Source organism: Cupressus sempervirens, chromosome 5 (assembly GCF_028749045.1).
Source record: "Cupressus sempervirens isolate cs-2001-9-10 chromosome 5, ASM2874904v1, whole genome shotgun sequence".
NCBI lineage: Eukaryota > Viridiplantae > Streptophyta > Pinopsida > Cupressales > Cupressaceae > Cupressus > Cupressus sempervirens.
In genome coordinates this window covers 651,844,161-651,866,453 of record NC_143122.1, presented here as the reverse complement: position 1 = coordinate 651,866,453, position 22,293 = coordinate 651,844,161, and the positions used below count along the sequence as shown (strand labels likewise).

At 35.8% G+C, this 22,293-nt stretch overlaps 1 protein-coding gene across 3 annotated transcripts in view; it reads right to left on the bottom strand.

Annotated features, from left to right (window-relative positions):
• APC4 (Transducin/WD40 repeat-like superfamily protein) overlaps window positions 1-22,293 on the bottom strand; it is a 316,377-nt gene that overhangs the window by 192,465 nt on the left and 101,619 nt on the right. For all 3 annotated transcript variants that reach the window (XM_089832217.1, XM_089832218.1, XM_089832219.1), the window contains exon 6: window positions 9,215-9,292. In XM_089832217.1, the coding sequence (XP_089688343.1) occupies window positions 9,215-9,292 (78 nt within the window). The remainder of the gene's footprint in view (window positions 1-9,214; window positions 9,293-22,293) is intronic.

Here is a 22,293-nt window from a genome sequence, read left to right as displayed (position 1 = left end):
AACATGTAATGTTTATATTAAAACCTTTGCATAAAAGCCTAATAAGGAAAAGATAGAATCATCATCTACTAAGGTAGCAGTGCAAGGAAGTAATATTGATTGCATATGAATGATATAAATGGTGATCTTTATAAGGCAACTTCAGACATAGATTCATCTCTAATCAAACAATATAAATAATTACTAAAATGAAAGAAAAAGACCGGGCCTAGGCAAGAAAAATTCTCTACAGGCAGCGATAGTGTTTAGGCAAGCCAACACTTATCTGGACAATGACAAATGACTAGAAGGCCTTCCTGTATGAACCACTCCAGAGCCATCTGTTATAACAGAGAGTTTGGTTGGAAATAGAAGACACTGATGGAGAGACTTCAAACCCAAAATGAAGACCAATGATCTCTGCAGCCATAGTTTGACGGAACCACTGAAAAACCATATTAACATCAATAGAATCAATATTATGGTATGAAGAAAACAAACAAAGAGAAGGGTGCGACTTCAATATGTGTAAAGATGGTTGAGAAACTAATACATATAAAGCTGCACATCATAAATTACTTAAGCATGCAGACAACTGAAGACAAGACGTTTTTGTCTCATATTCAAATTGAAAGGAGACATAAGGAATGTATTGGGACACCAAAAAGGTTATAACATTGTCCTTAATTAACATATATGTTAAGTGACATTGTTATGGTTAATATATGTTGTGACACCATTGTGTCTCAAGGACTAGGAACGACATGTATAAGGCTGGGAATGATGGAGGAACATGGGATATATAGAAGAGAATCAATAAAAGATATAATGTCAACTGCAACTATATAAACGGCATACATAGCCAGTATCAGGAGACGTCTACTACATAGCAGCATGGAGGGATTATCATACATTAAATTATTCTTTAATATATTATGAGACCATATTGATCCCATCCAATTTAAGAAAGAAGAATTATATCTACAATATATTACTGCGAGGCATACCTAGCGAACGATATCTGAAATAGATTACTATATTGCTAGAAGACTAAGCAAGATTAATGTTACCATAGGAACAATGTGGTCTATAAGATGGAAAATCAAGGCGAAGGAAGCAAATGACGTTGATTTGACTTTTGTCCTACCTATAGATTGCCTTTTTACAAATTTCTTGAAAATGATAATATCTCCATTATCAATATTGGTTGTACACAGATTTGAGATGATCATCGACAAGTGTAAAAAAAAATATGTAGTTTATTAAGGCACCATATATTCTCCAAAAGTAACATATGGGTCTTACATGAAATGGCGAAAAAAATTTCAAAAGTAAATAGTATTCTGAAAAATATTGAATGCCATATGTCGGGCTAAACTAGCAAAGAGGAGAACCACTTTTGACATGTGAAACAGTGAGACTTGTGGGAATGGTCTCATTTAATCAACACCCATAGCAAAACCAACAAAACACAACCAGATTAAGAGGATAATTGAAGATAAGGGGTAATGCGAATGATTAAGTGACGTACTGGGTTGATTGATGAATTTCATTCTGCGATCAATAGTATATGGAATTGTTTGTCAGTTCCTGGTAATTGCTTACGTGTTCTTCCAGAAGGGGAGATGGCATCAAGTCATAAAATTTTCTTGGCACCCGTCAAGACTCAGAATCAAAGAGAGTCTAGTTCTTTTAATCATAGGATATGGAGACATTTGGAGAATTTACAATAAGTAAGCCGAATGCCACTCTATTGAAAGTAAACTCCCATTCAGAATAAGTTTGATCCACTATAAAAGGGAACCTTGGAATAAGAACAAATAATTCTATCATCTTAGACAAACTCGATTATTTTGTTTGAGAGGGAGTTCATCAATGAAGATAACTCGTGGATAGAATCACTGATGAGATGCACATGGATAAAGATTACATCATGACACTACAAATCATTAAGATAAACATTTTACTCAAGGCATTTCTGATCTTCCCTCAAGTCCAAGAGGGAGTGTTAATGATTGTGGACTTAGAAAAGATGCATTCTATATAACCTTATGACTATTCAGATTATTAGTATTGGTTCTCTTAGAAAGGAGGGAATCAAGTGACATCATGCTGTGACACTAAGATCATGGATATTAGCATGGTATGCCTTCCTAACAAAAGGAGAAGCTGAATGATCTATAATGGTGAATCTTGACTCAAAGGGAGTAGACCATGCTTTATTGATTCCCCAGTAATAAAGAATTTGTAGCAGCGAATCATAAGTACCATCTTATAAGAAGGTTATATGTCAGAGAGAGTACCTAGATGATCGAGTTGACTCCCCAAGATCTAGGTTATACAAACTTAGACTGAGTGTACATTGTCAAGATGGTGTATACCCATAAAGTGCAAAAGCTTTCATCAAGGTTATGATAGTAAAGATGAGTATAATATCTTTCATTTGTATTTTTTATAAGAAGAGTATATGCCTTAATTTTTTTCCTAAAGAATGTTCTTGTAGGAAAGAATTTTGGATTCAAAGGGAGTCTGACATCTCATCAATTCAACCTTGAATAAGGAGCTCGAAAGATTTGATATCCAGTAGGAGTCTGGAAAATCTAAAGTGAGCAACCATCTGATGGCCCTCCCTTTATAAACACCATGGTATGGAAGCATTTCTCAGCAAACAGTCTTGCCGCATCAGTTTGCAATAATAGAAAACAATCCTCTAGCACGAATTTGCAGTGATAGCAAATGATCTTATGATGTTTTAAATTAGTAAAGGACTACTGGCAAATCTTGAATAGATTCAAGATTGTGTTGTGAAAGAGACATTTTGATGTCTATGAATCACAACTTGGATAAAGAGAAAATTTAATTATTCTCTAGACTTTATCCTTAAGTAGTGGAAATTAGAAAGAAGGTATTCTTATCAAACCTCTTTGAGAGTGATCATCTCAAGAAAGATCCAAGTATGATTGAATTGTTTTGTAATCTTATGATAATTTAAATAATTGTCAAGATATTGACTATTATGGGACTTGACCATTTGTGTTTATTATTTAAGAGGTGACGATCTCTGAAATAATGAACACTTGTATAAAGACATTATAAGAAGTGATGATCTCTGATATAATGTTCTGACCAGTAGAGAACTACTGGCAAATTTGGATGAATTTAAGATCATGTTGTGATGGAGGCATTTCTATGCCAATGAATCACAACTTGGATTAAGGAAGAATTTAATTATTCTCCAGATTTTATCCAGTGCACTGGCAGATCTTAATTCAAGATCATGTTGTGTACCTATGAGTCACAACTTGGATAAAGGAAGAATTTAATTACTCTCTGGATTTTATCCTGTGTAAGGCTTTCTAGTAATGGATTGCTGATAGAATCTAGATCTTGGACAAAATCAAGATCATGTTGTGACAGTGACATTTCTAAAACTCCAAACGTCACAACTTGGGTAAAGGGAGAATTTAATTATTCTCTAGTCTTTATCCTGAGTATTGCATTCTATGCAATACTGTTATCACAAGCTCAAGTAATACTTATATCACTAGCCTTGTCAAACACCCTATGTTACAAGCCTAGGTGATTTGATAGTTTGAATTACGAACGATGCTTAATGATTTAATCACAAGCTCTAGTGATAACTCGCATTACAAGATTTGTAATATGATGTATTTTCAAGTATCATTTGTATAATGATACATCATGCTTGAAATTTAGAAAGGTATAGAGTGTATATCTATGCTTAGTCATCTCTATTGATGTTGCTAGATATGTTTCTATCACTTATCAAGTTAAGAGGTAGTTTTGATTCCTTGTAACTTTGACAAGACAAGTGTTCTGATTTTCAAATCAGTCTGATCTGGATGCATGAGTTCCCTTAAGTATTGGTCACTAGAACATATTGTCCCCTCTAGACAGATCGGCATCTTCCTTGTGGCTTTTATAAGCCTTCTTATTTACTAGTGTGGTTAGTTAGTTACTAACCATTAGTAACTCTTGGAATGGGCACCAATCTCGAGGAAACAATCATGTTTTGAAGTAGGTTGACATAGAGAGGAACATGTCCATTCAATGAGCATGCCCCTTGAGTTAGGTATAAGGGAGAGCCAGATTGCAAATTAGAAGACACACCGAAATCAATAAGTCTGCTCTTCTAGCAATCTACCCAAATAGGATCATCTATAGGAGTGTCAACATTTGCAGAAGATCCATGGATATTAACAAGTATTACATGCAACAACGGAATAGGGTGAGGGTTGAATCCCACCAAAACCGCATGAACCAAATGGGGAAGATCTTTCACTTCCGAAATGGCAAACAAAACCAGAACTCCAAAAAGAATTAACAATATAAAGAAATAATCCAAATTGCATACCTAACGACAACCTACAAGTCATGCTCAAATACCCGTCGGGAAAACTTTCCGAGGGTGTACAAAGACAGCTAACGGGTACATAAAAACTACAGAAACAAAGCAAAAATGGGTCCGAGATATATTAAATCAATCGGCTCATTAACAATAATTTGATTAATAATTTATTTTTTAACGAGAACATTACATTGCCATCAACTTCAAAAAAGAATTCCATCTTTTTGAAACTCTATGTTTATTTGTCAAGCGCTTTCATCCACTAAATTCTCAACATTACTTTCATGTTATCCAAATCCACCACAAAGAAGTTGTTCGTCATTGTGTGATTTTCTATGGTAATGCTTAGTTGTGGAACTAGATGAGTGCATCACAAAAAGTTTCCACCTACAACTTTGACTAGAGACCTTCTGTACGCCTTTGTATGCAAAGCCCTAAAATTTTCTAGAGACAAATTGATGAAATTGATCGTGCCCCACTATCAAGCATGACTATCACCCGTTGTCCTTGAAGTGTGCCTCAAACCTAGAAAACCATACACCTCGAAGTGTTAGCAAGTGAGGCGATGACATCTCCTTGGTATGCTAGTAGCAATCCTCTCTACACAATGTTGGTCGACATCTAATGAAATTTGTTGTCCTTTAGGCTCAATGCCTTCATGTTCATCTTCACAATCAGACATAACCTCAATGTAGCATATATATCCCTGTTCTAGACATTCATGTTTGGATTCTGTAATGTCCCCATTTTTAGCAAGTTCCTACTATTGTCTTGGTCAGTTCATCATGGCAACCCTCATTAGCTGACAGTAGGTTTTGAGGGTCTATGGCAAACTTGCTATTTGTAGTAAGTCTATTTTGGGTAGTCACTATATTTGGTAGTCCAGTAGTGGCATTGGCAATCACTCACCATTTGCATATAGTTGAACATATTATTGATAGTAGTTCGTATTTATTAATTAATAATTTATTAATGAGGCTTCATTATTATAAAAGCAATTTATGTTATTTCATGTTATAATTTGGTGTTGTGAAGTTGAAGCCTCTCAAGTGAGAAGCGTGAAGAGGAAGCTAAGTTGCATAATTACATTATAAATATGACTCCATTTGTCATTTTCTTTTTATTAAATCTTGAGAGGGTTTTGAGTTTTTGTTAATTCAATTCCCTTGCTGAAGTACAATGGATTTTATCCAAGTTTCTGGAATCCGATTTTGAAGTCTTATCATACTGTTGCTACTGTGGCTAAGAAGTGAGTTGTTGCAAAGGAAAATTGGGATTGAAATAATGGTTGGTGAGGCTATTTGTATTGTTGCTGGGAGTTTCTTCTAATCTGCTTATCCGTGTCTTTTTAGTGACTGTGAAAGCTCATTTTGAACGCTAGCTTTATCAGTTTGCTAGGCGTTTTATGCCTTTGATTTTCTAGCCAATTTATATTTGCATTCAAACATCGTTTCTCCCTGCTATTGGCATTAGGTTTCCTATGGCATTGTGAGTTGACAATGGGTGTTGATAATTTCTAGAACTAGATGCCAGACTATCACATATCAGGGCACTAAATCTCTGCAATTTGGCACCAGGAAAACTTTGTAGTTGAGTGCACATTTCTTCCCAATGCGAATGCCAATATCATTGTAATTCTGGGCAGAAACTCCCTAGCTCAGGCTGCATACTGGAAAAGCATTTGCCCTATCAGGCAGTCTGAAAATTATGCCAGTTGGAGGTGTGTATTGGGCAAATTCATACACCAATATTAGCACTTATCTGGACCAGGCTGAGGCAACTCAAGTTAGTCTTGTGTGCATACCAGGGGTGCAGCATTCGAGGAGAATTCAACTACAATCAGTGTTGCCCTTGTTTCAGCCTCCTATCATTTTTGCATGAAATAACTTGTTTAATCCAAGCCCCAAATGTCCAAGTCTAGGTCATGCAAATAAGGCTTAAGTCTAGTTCAAAGGTCGAGTCAAGTCTCTTCTCATTGGGTTTTCGGGTTCCCCCCCACCTTCGCATTTTCAGCCGCTTCCCATGGGTTGGGTCAAAATTCGCCTTCAAGTCACCTATGTACTTCTCAAGTCTAGCTGAGTGGGATAAGTCCTTGCGATCACCTTTGATGAGAAGTAAAGTCGAGTGTATTATGTCATGTCCCCTCTTTAGCTCTAGAGTTAGCCTATTATCGAGTCCAGTAGGGTGGTAGTGATGATCAAGGACTCGATCAGGGTTTTCAATGTCTGGATTTGGTATTTCAGGCAGTAGTAGATCAATTGAGAGCATCTCCTTGATTTTAGGAGGAGATTCCTACATTTTAGGAGGTTGTGATGTTTTCCAAAGTTGAGGTTCTATGAGATCAACCCTGATCTCAATTTTAGGAGATTTAGGTGTGTTCCCTATTTTTTAGGAGCATCCCTAAATTTGAGGGTGAGACTGCCAGTTGGCCCAAGTTGTCCAGCATTAGTCACAGGTGTTGTCAGTAAAGTTATAAAATAGCCGACGAGTAGATTAGCATGTAGTCGGTAATTATTATGTAGCTGACGAGTAGAATTAATTATATCCAGATGGGCGCGACGGTTGAGTCACCCCTTCAGGAAGGTATACGTACACCGTCCGGAATGGACTTTGGATCATGGTTGTAATCATCATTGGAAGCACTGTGTAATCTCTTCGGCATATATGTGAATAATAAAAGGAGTACTGTTGTGTCACACGTTCTTGTCTATTGTCTGTATGCATTAAACTGTTTACCCCGTGGTAAATAGTTTAATGCATACAGACAATAGACAAGAACATGTGACACGGGGTAAACAGTTTAATGCATACAAACAATAGACAAGAACATGTGACATAGCAGTACTCCTTTTATTATTCGCATATATGCTGAAGAGATTACACAATGCTTCCAATGATGATTACAACCATGATCCAAAGTCCATTCCGGACGGTGTACATATACCTTCTCGAAGAGGTGACTCAATCGTCGCTCCCATCCGGATATAATTAATTCTACTCGTCGGCTACATAATAATTACCGACTACATGCTAATCTACCCATCAGCTATTTTATAACTTTACTGACAACAATAGGCAGGTGACAAACTCAATTTCATGTTTTGGAGGTGTTTGGGTTGTTCTTTGGCTACTTGGGAAATATTTTAATATATTAAAACATTCTCCTAAGTTAGCATTTTAATAATTTAAATGAGGCTAAGTGTTTAGCCATTTTGGAGTAATAAGGAGTTTTCTAGCTCCATTTGGATCAATTTGCCTATGTGTGATAGCTCGTTGGAAAGAGCTCAATCTCTACTATTTGTTTATCACTTGTAGGGACTTATTTGATGCTTAGAGCTATTTGTCATTAATAAAGTAATGATTTCTCTCTATTTGGACACCTTTATTGGGGAAATAATGTTATATTATAAAGTTCAAATAAATTCCACTTTAGGGCTCTTTTAGGGTTTGATTTGCCTTGGAGAGGGGATATAAGGAGATGGTAACCTAAAAGTGAGTATCTTTTATCATTTTGTCAACCTATTTTGGATGCCATGGCTCTGGAAGAGCATTCCTCACCTAGGACGCAAACCCTAGTGCTGAGAGCAGATTTGTTGGGATGTAGCCCTCAACAAGATTAGATTCGAAGGTTCTTATTTCAGAAAGGGGGCATAACATTACCTCCATGGTATATGTGGGTTTTATGATGTGTTTAGTTTGTAAAGAGACAGACGGGGACCCAACAGTGCCCAATTCTATTCAATATTGCAAGACATCTAGACAACATAAGCCAAAAAGGAACAACATTGAAACATTAACACCAAAAGTTGTAAAGCAATAAAAGTCATCATTTTGCTACTCCAATGAGCTTTCATATGGAATAGTATATTCTCTTCATATTAGTAAAAAAATTAAATTAGGAGTAGAATATCTATCCTAATAAAGGATCAATAATTGCCTCACTTATGTCATCAATTGATTTGACATATTTCTGGCCACTAGCTACAATCCAGCCAATCAAAATACCTGTTCCAACAACCAATGAAACCATTGCACGAACACAGTAGAAGGTATAAACTATATAAACTAGCTGTGATCTCCACCCTATCAGGTTTGCAATTTCATTCAAAACTCCTTCAGTCTGAATACACACACACACACACATACAGAGAGAGGGGGCATGGCTGGTGGGGAGGAGTTAGAATTGGAATTTGAAAATGCAAGGCAAACTTATAGTACAAGATGGAGGAGCATCTCTGTAGCATCTGCTAAGAAAATCCGTAAGGCAAACAGTTAAGTATCCATGATGACAAAGATAGGTGATAGTATGACAACAATTGGTTCACCATCTACAGGCAATGCTTGCAATACAGGATTTGGGAGGTTTACCTGAGTTCATTGCTAAACTTAATCATATTAATATAGAAGATGGATATTCATGATGAAACAATTTGAAGAGTTTTTGCTGCTTTTTTTTCTGTTTATTTGTTTTTATTTGTGGCAGCATGTTGTCCTCTCCATGTTTCATAGACAGCATTGAAAAAATATGATATGGCACCCTGTTTAAAACACACATAATATGATTACAAATAATAATCTATGAAAATAATCAATAAAAATAATATCCTCTTCTTAAGATGGGAAAGAATATATCTATTACATAAGTATATGAACAATGATTCCATTGGCATTGGAGCCGTATCTCATCCAGTATGCAGACTTGATTTATTGCTACTTAATTTCTTCTAGAAATCATTCATTTCCACAGTGAACAGTATCACAAAAGTTCAAATCAGACTTTGCGCACTTAGGAAGATATTTAGAGAAATGATTTAACTTTATCTAGGTTTCAGAAACAGGAGGCAAGAACATAAACACACAATGCACCTTGAATAACGAAGCATCCTTGAGTCTATATGAAGTCTGAGGCCCTTTCAAATGACAAATTGATAGATCCCCAATATTCTGTAACATAATTTTTAAATGCAGTAATTAGCATTGTTTATACCCTAGGGAAACAATTGGGTCTTATTTTAAGTAGCTACATTTATATCATGACATGCTTTCTACTTCAAAAGATATTATCTATAAAAATTTCTAATTTTGAAGAAATTTCATTCTAACCAGCCACAATACAACATTTAATTCACCATTCTGATTATTAACATGAACAATAAACATGATCTTTCTTAATTTAAATTTGTTAAAGCTATAAAGCATTTGCATTTTGGAGTAAACACAAGCAGTATGCCCCAGCAACAGAACAGCTTCACAAAATGGCAACTGAGAGCCAATATAACTTTTCTACCCAGTCTTTCGCACAGGCTAATACCCATGAGAGCAGAGATACGTCTGTAATGTACCCTTCTGAGGTGTAATGAGGGGTAAGTACTTAGCCTATTTTATTCCCATGGGCTAATGCCAGGAAATGAAGGAATAAAATTAATTAATTATTTAAAGTTGTCAAATAAAGTAAAATTTTATGGATAGCTTTTTTTAATTAATTTATTAAAGTAACAAAAGCGAAGTTTGAAAGAATTGTTTTAAAAGGATCACTTTATTACTGAGATTAATGAAATATTATAAAGCGAGAATTTGCAAAGGTCTTCAAGAAGTTCTTATATCATTAGAAAAAGATAGTTTGGAGCTCATTCTTTCATGCTTAGATTATTCCTCTCTTTGAAATTCAGAGAGCTTCCCATAGAGAAGAAACCCTAGGACAAAAACCCCACAGAAAATCAGTTTCAGTAGCGAGAGACCTGGCAAACCCAATTATAGGTGCAATCATACAGATCCTACTCTTGAATTAAATGATTGGAATTTGACGAAATCGATAGTCTTGCTCCAAGACAATTTAAGAGTTTGAAAAGTTTAAATGATTCAAGGAGAAAGGAGATGAATGGCATATATGGAAGAATGCTCCTCATTGCTAGTTGTTGTGAATCTTCAAAACTTGGAAGTTGGGACAAATGGTTTGATTTCTATTTGGCATGACAGACATTTAGCAATTTCTATTATCTTTTGTATTGGGGTAGTTTTTAGAAAGAAAAAATTAAGTTGATTGACCTGTTCAATCATTTAGCAGTTAGCACCACTAGTACTCTTCTTTTTATGCATTAAGGTTAGAATTACAAAGGTCAGGAGCTGATAGTTGCGAATGAAACTTCTAGGATGTTTGTGGTGATCATGGAAACATATCCAGCCATGAATCTATGCCCATACAAGTCACTGTACTTTGTGATGGAATATTGTCATTGATGGATAAATATTGTGTATGAAGTCATCAGAACTATACAAACAGAACTAAACAAGTAATTACAGTAGTCTTTCATCTTAAAAGTAATACACAGAAATTTGTATTCAGAAAGAGACAAGATCTACAGCTGCATGAGTTCTATGCCATTTCTATAACTGAAGTTTATAAACTTATATACTAAACACTGGTTGTGCTTGAAGAAATTTATAAGCCTGTATGAAAGGCTGGAAGATATGCAACTATGTAAAAATGGAACCAAAATAAATGGAAGACAAGCGATATAAGAATCATGACAGCATGCAAGAAAAAAAATGGGATATTCGTAGGCATATATTAAGGAGTATTTCGTCAATATACAGATATATGCAGTGTTCTGAACAATCACAGTGTATGGAGCAGATTGATTATGCATACATATCAGGCATATATATATTCCATATAAAGGATACGATAATCATGAAGGGCTAAATATCTCAAAAACTTACATTTCAACCATACCAACTTTCTTTCTAAAGTGTTCAACTTTCACTCTAGGGAGAGGCTTGGTGAGAATGTTTGTTGTTTGACCACTCATATTTATATACTCCAACTGGATCACATTCCTTTCTACCATGTCACTTGCATAGTGGTAAGCAATCTCTATATGCTTTGATCTATCATGGAATACTGCATTCATGGACAGCTTGATACAACTTTGATTGTCGCAGTGGATGATTGTAGGTTTCAGGGGCCCACCAAATAGTTCTACAATCAACTTTTGAAGCCATACTTCTCTGGCTCCCATAGAGGCTATGATGTATTCGGCTTTTGTAGAAATTTGTGCTACTAAAGGCTGCTTCCTGCTTATCCAAGAAATCATAGTTGATCGCAAACTGGAGCAACATCTAGATGTGCCTTTTCCATTAGTCACACTTGCAGCCCAATTTGAATCAGAGTATCTATGTAGATCTAGGTCAACTTTCTCATATTTGAGACGATATCCAATAGTACCCTGTAGGTACATCAATATGTGTTTTGCAGCAACGAGGTGTATCTCCTGTGATTCACACATAAACTAAGTCAAAGCATTCATAGCATAGAAAATATCCGGTCAACTATTAACCAAGTACATTTGTGATCCAATAATCTATCTATAAAGGGTAGAATCTGCGAATCCAGATTCTGCTGCTACCTCTTTTAACTTATGTAGGTTGGTTTCCATGGTAGTGGACACCGATCTACAATTTAACATTTCAAATCTTTTCAAAATATCAAGAGTGTATTTTCATTGATTCAGAAGAATACCACCAAGTTTCTACCACACTTCCAAACCTAGGAAGTAGTGTAAAATACCCAAGTCCTTCATATCGAGTTCTGAGGCCAATTCCCTTTTACATTGAACAATAAGGTGATCTTCTCCTATAATTAGCAAGTCATCAACATATAGGATTGGTATTTACATATCACCTTTAATAATTTTGAAGTAGAGATTTGGGTCTGCATCAATCTTTGAAAAGTCGAGTCCAATAAGATAGTTGTCGATCCTTTCATACAAGGCCCATAGAGCTTGTTTAAGTCTGTATAGGGCTTTCTTCAATTTGCACACATTTGAGGTTTCATTATGAATAACAAAACCTTCAAGTTGTTCCAAATAGACTTCTTCTTCGATAGTCCCATCCAAGAATGCAATTTTCACATCCATCTCGTGTATCTTCCAACTTTTAGCTACTACAATAGCTATGCTTACTTTAACAAAAGTGTATCTGACAATAGGTGCATATGTCTCTTCATAATCAATATGTTCCTTTTGACACAACCCTCTAGCAACAAAACAAGCTATGTCTTTTCTATACTACCATTTGCTACATGTTTAATTTTGAAGAGCCATTTGGAAGAGATAACAAATTTCTATTCAAGCCTAGGTACTATATCCCATACATTACTATTCAAGATGGATTGATACTCTTCTGTCATGGCATCTTTCCATTATTGATGTTTGAGAGCTTCTGTTGCACTAGTAGGTTCTAAGTTTATGATTTCGCTCATTAAGGCCACAAAGCTTGAGAATCTATTAGGCCTCTTAATTTCTTTGAAGGTTTCTTTAGGTACTGCAAAGTTTTCAGCTTCCGCGATCATTTTTCTAGCCCAAAGTGGTTTTTTCTTGTTGTTATTGTTTTGATTTTCTTCTTGATGCTCCCTCTAATTCTCAGGGTTCATTTGAGGTGTCTTCTGGGTACTCCCTCTGAAACTCAAGAGTACGGTCTTCCTCCATGTTTGTGGGTGAGTTCTAAATTTCTAACCCATTTAAGTTCTTTTCCCTTTTGAAGGCAATGTCTTCCTCAAATATGACATCTCTGCTCAATTCTATTTGTCTTTATCCAAGCAAGTAGACTATGTAGGCTTTTGAGGTTTCACTATAGCCTACAAAATTCCTTTCCTCCCAGAAGGTTCTAGTTTTGATCTCTTCTCTTTGGGCACATTGATATACAAACGACAACCAAATATCCTTAAATGGCTTATATCAAGTTTTAGGCCAATATCTTCAGGAGTTCTGTTATCAAGATGTGAATGGGAACATATATTTTGGATGTGAATTGTTGTACTAAATGTTTCAGCCCAAAATGAGGTATCTAGGTTTTGGTCATACAGTATCGATTTTGCAGACTCCACAATAGTTTTTTTTTTCCTCTCAGCTACACCATTTTGTTGAGGATTATAGGGTACACTGAACTCCCTCTTAATTTCGACATCAACACAAAAATCTTTAAAGATTTTTGAAATATATTCTTTCTCATTGTATGTTCTAAATGTTTTAATTTTCTTTCTATAAGAGTTTTCTATTAGGGATTTGAACTCCTTGAACCTTTTAAGGATGTCTTCTAACTCTTTACACTTAAGTAAGCAAATCCAAGTCTTTCTAGAGAAGTCATCTACAAAAATTACATTATATACGAAACCTCCCATGGAGGGGGTAAACATGGGTCCACATAAGCCAGAGTGGACTAATTTTAATATATTTTTAGTTCTGCTCAAACTGTTTTGAAAAAACCCCCCAATGTTTTTCCCTAAGGCACACACTTTACATGTCCCATGATGAGTTGGATTTAGTTTGGACAGTCCTATTACCAATTTTTCCATGGAGGTTAGGACGTGAAAGTGTATATGCCCAAATATTCGATGCTAGACCTCTTTGGAATCAGAAATTTCATGAATGACTACTTGTTTAGACTCAGTGCAGAATTAATATAGGTATCCTTGTCTTATACCTATAGTTTTAGCTTTATTATATGTAGAGTTCTTTAGCCAGGCCAAGACTTTCCCATCCATGAGGTGACCCTATATCAATTATCTTCTAGGGAAAATATTGATATTTGGATTCTCTTAATTCCAAGTACAAATAGTACATCTTTTAGTTGGATAGTGATACCTAATTCTAATTTGATGGTACAAGTTCCCACCCCCTTTACAGGATGTGAAAAATCATCCCCAATGGTTACCTCTTCATAAGTTTGTTCCACCATAGTATCTGTAATGTCCCCTTTTTAGCATTTATAGCATGATGTTGTTGTTAGCCTATTTCCCCACGATCCCGCAGGCTAACCAGGACATTAAAGGGACTTAGAGGCCATTTGGCCCAGATAGTTTCAGCTGCAGGTCTTTCTATGGGGTTTTGAGGCAACTTTGGGCATACTTACTATTTATAGTAAGTCATCTTGGATATGGTCGGACATCCAGTGGCAACGGTATGTCGATGGTAATTGTTTAAAATTGACAAGAAGACTTGTTTATCATTGATAAGATTTTTTATGCATTGATAAAGCTATTTTATAAAGTCAAATTTAAATATTTAACTTTATTAATGCATAGACTATAGTTTGTGGGAAATATTTAAATTAAAAGAGTCCCCTTTATTTTATAACACATTGGAGACATAAGTTACATAAAGGGAGTGATGTTTTATCCCACATGGAGAAAACAAAGGATTGAACTCTTGTGAGAACACTATAAAAGAAAAGGAAGAGCTTCCTTTTAGTATGGTTGGAAATATCAAAGAAATTGAAAAATTTTCTGGAGATTATGTCTCAATAGTTTGAAGGACGAAATCCCTTCAAGCTGGAAATCTTGACGCCATTGAAAGATATGGTCTTGAGATTCAACATGGTAGCAGTCAGAAAAAGCAGATACGAAAAAGAAGCCCAAAAAAGCGGAACCGAAAAAGCAAGCTGAAAAAAGCAGTCCGAAAAAGCAATTCAAAAAACAGATCCGAAAAAGCAATTTGAAAAAGCAAATCGGAAAAGCAAAGTAGAAGGGGCAGCATTGAAGAAAATTATTACAGCCATCTACAACCAGGTTCCTTTATTAGTATTGCATTCTAGGTGTTATAAGTTTCAGCTGTAAGTGTGCAATTATACCAGCATTATCATTTTGTAATCCATGTAAATGCCAAAAGTGTTGGCCATATTTCATGAGCATTGTATTAGAAATTTCATTGCAAATTAAGAAGATAATAGTTGTTGGTGTCATTTAAGCAATTCAATATCATTATTTATCAGCTAGTTAGTTTGCATACCAACTGTTTGTAAAAATGCTAGTTGGCTGTAGGTGTTCATTTCTCATGCTTAGATCATATATATGCACTGAATATTGTCAAAATTAGTAGCACACTCATGTTAGGCCATTGTGTAAGTCCATTTGGAGTCTTCTAGCACAAGATTCTCATTGATGCAAATTGAAAAAAGAGTCATTTAAAGCCAGCTGAAATACTATATCAGTCATACGTCCCTTGCATGTGAATTGTTTGATGAAATTCCTTAAGCTTTCATCAGCATTTTTGAGCAGATTTGAGGAGGGTCATTACAGTATCTAGACGTTCATAGAATCTAGTGATATGTCTTGATGACCCACTATCAATCACCCAAGTGTTGAATTTGTTTGATACACGATTTGATAGTGCTGAATAGAATAAGAACTTCTCAAAATTATCTTCCGTATTTTTTTTTACCAACTTTAGCATAGGATGTTTGTTTCTGGCTTGTTAGGGCATTTGGCATCATAGTGTCCATCTTGATCACATCTAAATCATTAAACTTGAGAGGCATCTCTTCTCTACTTGGATGAACCCTTTCCATGAAAATTACTTTTCCTTTTTTAGTTCTTCTTTCCTTTCTTATGTGAAATTGTGTTTAAAACATGAATAACCTGATCTTTAGGTTTTTGTTTATTTCCTTTTGACATCTGTCTTGCTTCTTGAAGGCAATCAGATCTTAACAGGTCCGATTATAGAAGTTTTGATCTTGCACTTATGCCTCGTACAAGTGATTCCCATGAATTTGGTAGGTTGCCTAAAGCTATTAGGGATAACTCTTTGTTATCAATTTCGTACCCAACAATTGGCAGTTGATCCCTCATCTCGGTTATTCCAATGAACAATGCATTGCCTAATTCTCCTTTGTTCATACTTACATGATTCATTTGTCTTTTTAGCACAAGGGTTTTGCCAGAGTTATTTATTTCAAATGTGCTCTCTAGGGATTTGAGCATAAGGTATGCAGTCTCCTCTTTTGCCAATATAGGTACTATGTGATCCCTATTAGTTTCATGGCCTTTTTGTGAATTTTTCTGGTTCATTGTGTTCTTAATTTTTACATATTGGCCTAATTTATTTCTTTTACTATCATCATTATCCTTAACTTCCATGATGTGAAGTTGTTTGCACCTTCAAGGCGATCCTCAAATCTGATTGTGTTTGACATTTTGAAGAATTGTATGTGTCTGCCATGTCCAAAGGTATTAATCTGATATCTTAAACTTAATATCCTTACTCTGATACCATGTAAATGTAGATTAAGTTTATTTCAGATTAAAGAATATATATAACCTTAAAACTTTCAAAATATGATTTGATATGATGACTGATGTATTTTGCAGATTCAAAGTTCAATATAGATGGCTCTGATATATTCCAAAAGCTTCATGTATATATGTACTGCAGTGTTGATGATTAGAAAATGCTCCAATATATAAGTTGATTTCAATGCTCCATATAATGTTGTGTATTTATTGATTTCTATATCACAGCAATAATGGATTTGTTTGAATATAAATATCATATGGAAGCACGGGGCTGAATGGGCATGTCTCCAATTTGGAGACATGACCATTCTCCACCGTATCTTTTCATTTGATAATTTACTCATAAAACATATTAATGCCGATCGGCATTTATATTAGCACCTATTCACTAATGTGCATTTCCCGCACTTATTCCTTGCATAATCAATAATGATTATTAATCAAATATAGCTCAACTTCTGCATGGTAAGGCCAATAATCACATAGGAATATGATTCGAACTATCTCAGAATGAAACATATATATCTGTTAGATCAATAACAGAATAATGTTTAATATGTGTGTGTGTGTGTGTGTGTGTGTGTACATATATACCCATATATGTATTCAAATTGATTAATCACAAAGATCGCCTGACTGAAGCTACATACATCAACACCCTGCACTCAGCCCGGTACTGCCTCCAATCTATTTAACATGCTTGTGCCTGCAATCTGGAAGTCTTCCCTCCTCTCCATCCCCCACCACACCACCTCCCCTTTTCGTAACACCAAACATAGGAACTCATGTCCTAAGAATAGGTGGTTTGATGAAGACTACAAGTCCTTCCACTGTTCGGCTTTCTCTACCCATTCACCCTTGTCTACCATATATAACTTTCTTACCATCGCTTTCTTCGTCATGGGAGGTGCTTGTTCTTCATAATTTAGTGTAGATCAGCATTTATATTGGCACTGATTCACTAATGTGCATTGCCCGCACTTATTCCTTGCATAATAAATAATGATTATTAATCAAATAGGATCGGCTTCTATGTAGTAAGGCCAATAATCACATAGAAATGTGATTCTAACTATCTCAAAATGAAACATATATATCATCAGTTAGATGAATAACAAAATAACGTTTAATTGATTTATTGATATATCTATGTATATGTACATTATATATATATGTGTGTGTGTGTGTGTGTGTATGTATGTATGTATGTATGTATGTATGTACATGCATATGTATTCAGATTCATTAGTTACAAAGATCGTCTGACCAAAGCTACATACTTCAACACCCCGCACCAAGCCCAGTACTGCCTCCAATTTGTTTGACATGCTTGTGGCTGCAATCTAGGAGTCTTCCCTCCTCTCCACCCCCCACTACACCACCTCCCCTTTCCATAACACCAAACATAGGGACGCATGTAATATGAATAGGTGGTTTGACAAAAACTACAAGTCCTTCCACTATTCGGCTTTCTCTACCCATTCACCCTTGTCTGCCAAACTGAAATTTGCTTACCATCCCTTTCTTAATCATGAGAAGTGCTTGTTCTTTACAATTTAGTGTAGATCCCTCAAAGCCTCCCTCTTGTATTCCCCCAAGCTTTTCTTGCACATTCCTTCAAAACTTCTCTCTCCCCAGGGATGGTTGTTACTTACATTAGGTCCTAATCTCCATTCTACTTTTTATCAATGACGTAGTTCTTATGGCCTCCTCTTTAGAGGGTGTCCAATAGCTTCCTAACATTTTGGCTTATTTTGTGACTTACAAGACTTGGTTGTGAACCTAGGCAAGACCCAGGTGATGGTCTTCAACTGCTTGAAGACCTCATATCTCCACTTTTTTTAGGGGGAAGAGGTCGAGATTTGTTCATCCTACACTTATTTTGGGGCTAGGTTCTCTGGTCCCTGCTTTAGTATGAGAACCACCATGTAACCATGTGGGAAAATGGGGCTTGGTTCTCTAGTTATGTTAGAGAGACAATGCTTCAAACACCACTTTCAAGACATCGCATCCAAGATCTCTATCCTGGACTCCCTAGTCAAACAAATCGTTCTTTACAGTTTATGATGTGCAGTCCTCTCTCCTAGAGTCGGATTGGGCTTCAAGTGGAGAGGGTTCAGACACTGTTCCTTCAACGTATCATCAAGTATCGTCGGTCCGCTCCTCAAAACATCATTTTGGTGCATATCTAGGGTGCATCCTTTTAGGCTCAGGGCTATTTTCGATCTAGTCCAGTTCCTACATTGGCTTTGGGACTTTGCGGACTTGGTCAAGGGTTGTCATAGATACTTGTATCTAGCATATTGCTCTTATGAGGCGCTTGCAGATATTGACTTCGCTGATAGGGCCCATTGCTGGTACACCCAAGCCTCTACCCCATTGAGTTCGATTAGGATCCAAATAGATCTTCTTCCCCCTTCCAGTTATTATAGGATAGCCCAACTTACCTCATCCCTTCTCGGCAAGAGTTGAATGAGCATGTCAGACTCAACATCTCCAAACAATAAATTATCACGACCTGGAGTAACCCACAAGAGGAACTCCGTCCAAGGATGGCCTTTTATGCTCAGTACTTGATGGATATTCAAGATAGACTATTATATGCCCTCAATAGCTCATTCACCGCTAGACTCATGCCCTCTTATCTCCTTAGGCTCTTTAGGAGTGGGCTCACACAAGCTTCATATTTAGCCAAACCGTCATATTGTAAAAGAGGATTGGACCTCTCGCCTTTGTTCCTTAGGGGTGACAGAAGATGGGTCACACTTTATCTTCCACTATCCTACTTACTATGAGATCAGGGGGTGGTTTTACTACATGTTGAGAGATTGCAAATCTCTTTCCTCTTTCTTCAGCTACACCAATCAACGGTGCCTTGCTCTATACCTCCAAGAAGCGATGTAGGTTCAGTAGCACATGTAACTTATGTGTCTGTTGAGACAGTCTCCAGATCAGCTCATCACATCATCATTTGCGCTTGTGTAACATTTTGATGTCCCCCTAACCCCTAGTAACAGATTCGTGCATGTGGGTATCTAGAGACTGCCTAAATACTTTAGGATCATGAGTTTCAAATCCTTCAGGTTGCTCCAAATATACCTCTTCTATAATCTTTCCATTCAAGAATGTTGCTTTTACATCCATCTGATGTACTTTCCATCCCTTTGATGCTGCAATAGCTAGGATTGTTCTTCCAGAGGTGTATCTGGCAATAGGAGTAAAGGTTTCTTCATAATCAATCCCTTCTTTCTAATAGAATCCCCTAGCTACAAATCTGGCTTTATATTTTTCAATGCTACCATCAATAGTATGCTTTATTTTAAATATCCACCTGGAGGAGACAACAAATTTTCTTTCAGGTTTAGGAACAATTTCCCAAACATCATTCTTCATAATGGATTGGTATTCTTCCGTCATAGCATCCTTCCAAGCTATATGTTTGATAGCATTTGAAACATTGGTTGGTTCTGATTTAGAAAAATCATTAATGTTTGTTGTATAACTAGAAAATCTTTTGGATCTTTTGCTTTCTCTGATTGTTCAGGATGGTGCAGCGAAGGCTTGTGCTTCCTCTACTGTCTTAATGGCCCAAAGTGGTCTTTTCTTAGAAATTTGAGTTTCTTCAAGATTAATATTTTGAATTTCATCTTCAATTTCTTCAATGTTCTCCCTCTGAGACTCAGATTCAGTATTTCTTTCAAAACTAGGTAATGGAGAGGGTACTTCAGAACTTAGGGCTCTTTTGAATGCTAAATCTTCTTCAAAAATTACATCCCTACTAAGTTCAATATTTTTCTGACCAGGTGTGAAAAATCTTATATGCTTTAGATGTTTCACTATACCCTACAAAAATACCTTTCCTCCCAGAGGGTTCTAACTTAGTTCTCTTTTCTTTTGGAACATGAATATATTCTAGGCACCCAAAAATCCTAAGATGACTTATATTGGGTTTAACCTTAGTAAAGACTTCTTCAGGAGTTTTATCTCTAAGGTAGGAGTGAGGACTTCTGATTTTAATATAGACAACAGTACAAGAGGCTTTTGCCTAAAGATAATACTCTAGATTTTGATCAAATATCATAGCTCTTGCAGCTTCTATAATTGTTCTATTTTTCCTTTCTGCTACCCCGTTTTGTTGCGGGTTATAAGGAACAGTATACTCCCTCTTAATTCCTGTTTCTTTACAAATCCTTTTAAACAAATCTAAGGTGTATTCCCCTCCATTATCAGTCCTAAGAGTTTTAATTTTATGTCCTGATAAGTTTTTAGTTAAGGTTTTAAATTCTTTAAATCTCTTCAAGATTTCTTCTTATTCTTTGCATTTTAAGAAGTAAATCCAAGTTTTCCTAGAGAAGTCATCTATAAAAAGTATATAGTACCAGAATCCTCCAAGAGAAGAAACAAACATAGATCCACATAAATTTCAATGGATTAATTCCAAAATATTATTAGTTTTTTTAGTGCTATCATGAAATGGACTTTTGGTGTTCTTACCAAGAGCACATCCTTTGCAGATGCTTGAGTGACCTTTATTCAATTTAGGTAAACCAATAACCATCTTCTCCATAGTTGATAAAGTTTTGAAATTTAAATGTCCCAACCGTCTACGCCATATTTCATTTATATCAGCAGCTTCATGAATTAAGGCTTGACTAGGTCGACTAGGTTCTGAATTTATTTCATACAAATACCCTTTTCTTTGACCAATCAATTTTGCTTTCTTAAATGAGTTCTTAGCCCAAGTTATGACTTTACCATCCATGAATGCAACATTATGTCCATCATCTTCAAGTGTTGTGACCGAGATTAGATTCCTTTTATTCCTGGTACATAGAGTACTCCTTTGAGAAGAGAACTACCCGACTTTAGTTTCAAGGTGCAATTTCCAATTCCTTTGATGGAATGTGTTGAATTATCACCAATAGTAACTTCGCCATTATCCTTTTCTGATATAGAGTCTAGTGCTTCTTTGTATCCTGTAATATGTCGAGATGATCCACTATCAATCACCCATGCTTTACTTGAGACTTCATTTGATAATGCCGAATAAATACACGATTCTCAAAATCATAGTTATCTTCTTTCTTAGTAACATTTGCACAGTTCACTTGCTATTTAGAATTCTCAACGCAATTAGATCTGTAGTGTCCAAACTTTTCGCATCTAAAGCATTTTATTTTGGATAGACCTTTCTTAGGTTTGTCATTCTTTTGATTACCCCTTTTCTTCTTAAAGTGCTTCTTCTTGCCTTGATAGGAATTTGTATTAAGAACATGAAGTTCTTCATCTTCCGTTTTCAATTTTCCTCCTTTCTTAAGTTTTCCAAATTCTTCCTAAAGACAATCTCCCTTAAGTCTATTGAAGTCAAGAAGATTATCTCTGGTACTTACTCCTTTTGCGAATATTTCCCATGAATCTGGTAATCCATCTATAGCCATCAAAGTTAGTTCTGTGTCATTAATGATGTTTCCTATACTTGCAAGTTCATCTCTTAGGCTGGCAACCCTTAGGAAGTAAAAATTCATCGATTCTCCCTTATTTATTTGTATGTGATTCAGTTGCATTTTTAGTACAAGAACTCTAGTTGCATTGTTGACCTCATATGCATTTAGTAATGCATTCATCATATCAAATTTTGTTTGATGTTTCGTTAGCATGGGTACTATATCAATTTTCACTCCATTAATATGATCTGAATGGCTTTCCTATTTCCTTTACTCCAGATAGTTTTATGAAGTTCAACAGTAGGTTGTCTGGACATTGAATCAACAAATTGTTTTACATCATTTTCTTCAAGAATCATCATGATTTTGAATTTCCAAGCATGAAAGTGTTCTTTCCCATCAAACCTATCCTCGAGTCTGATTGTATATGCCAT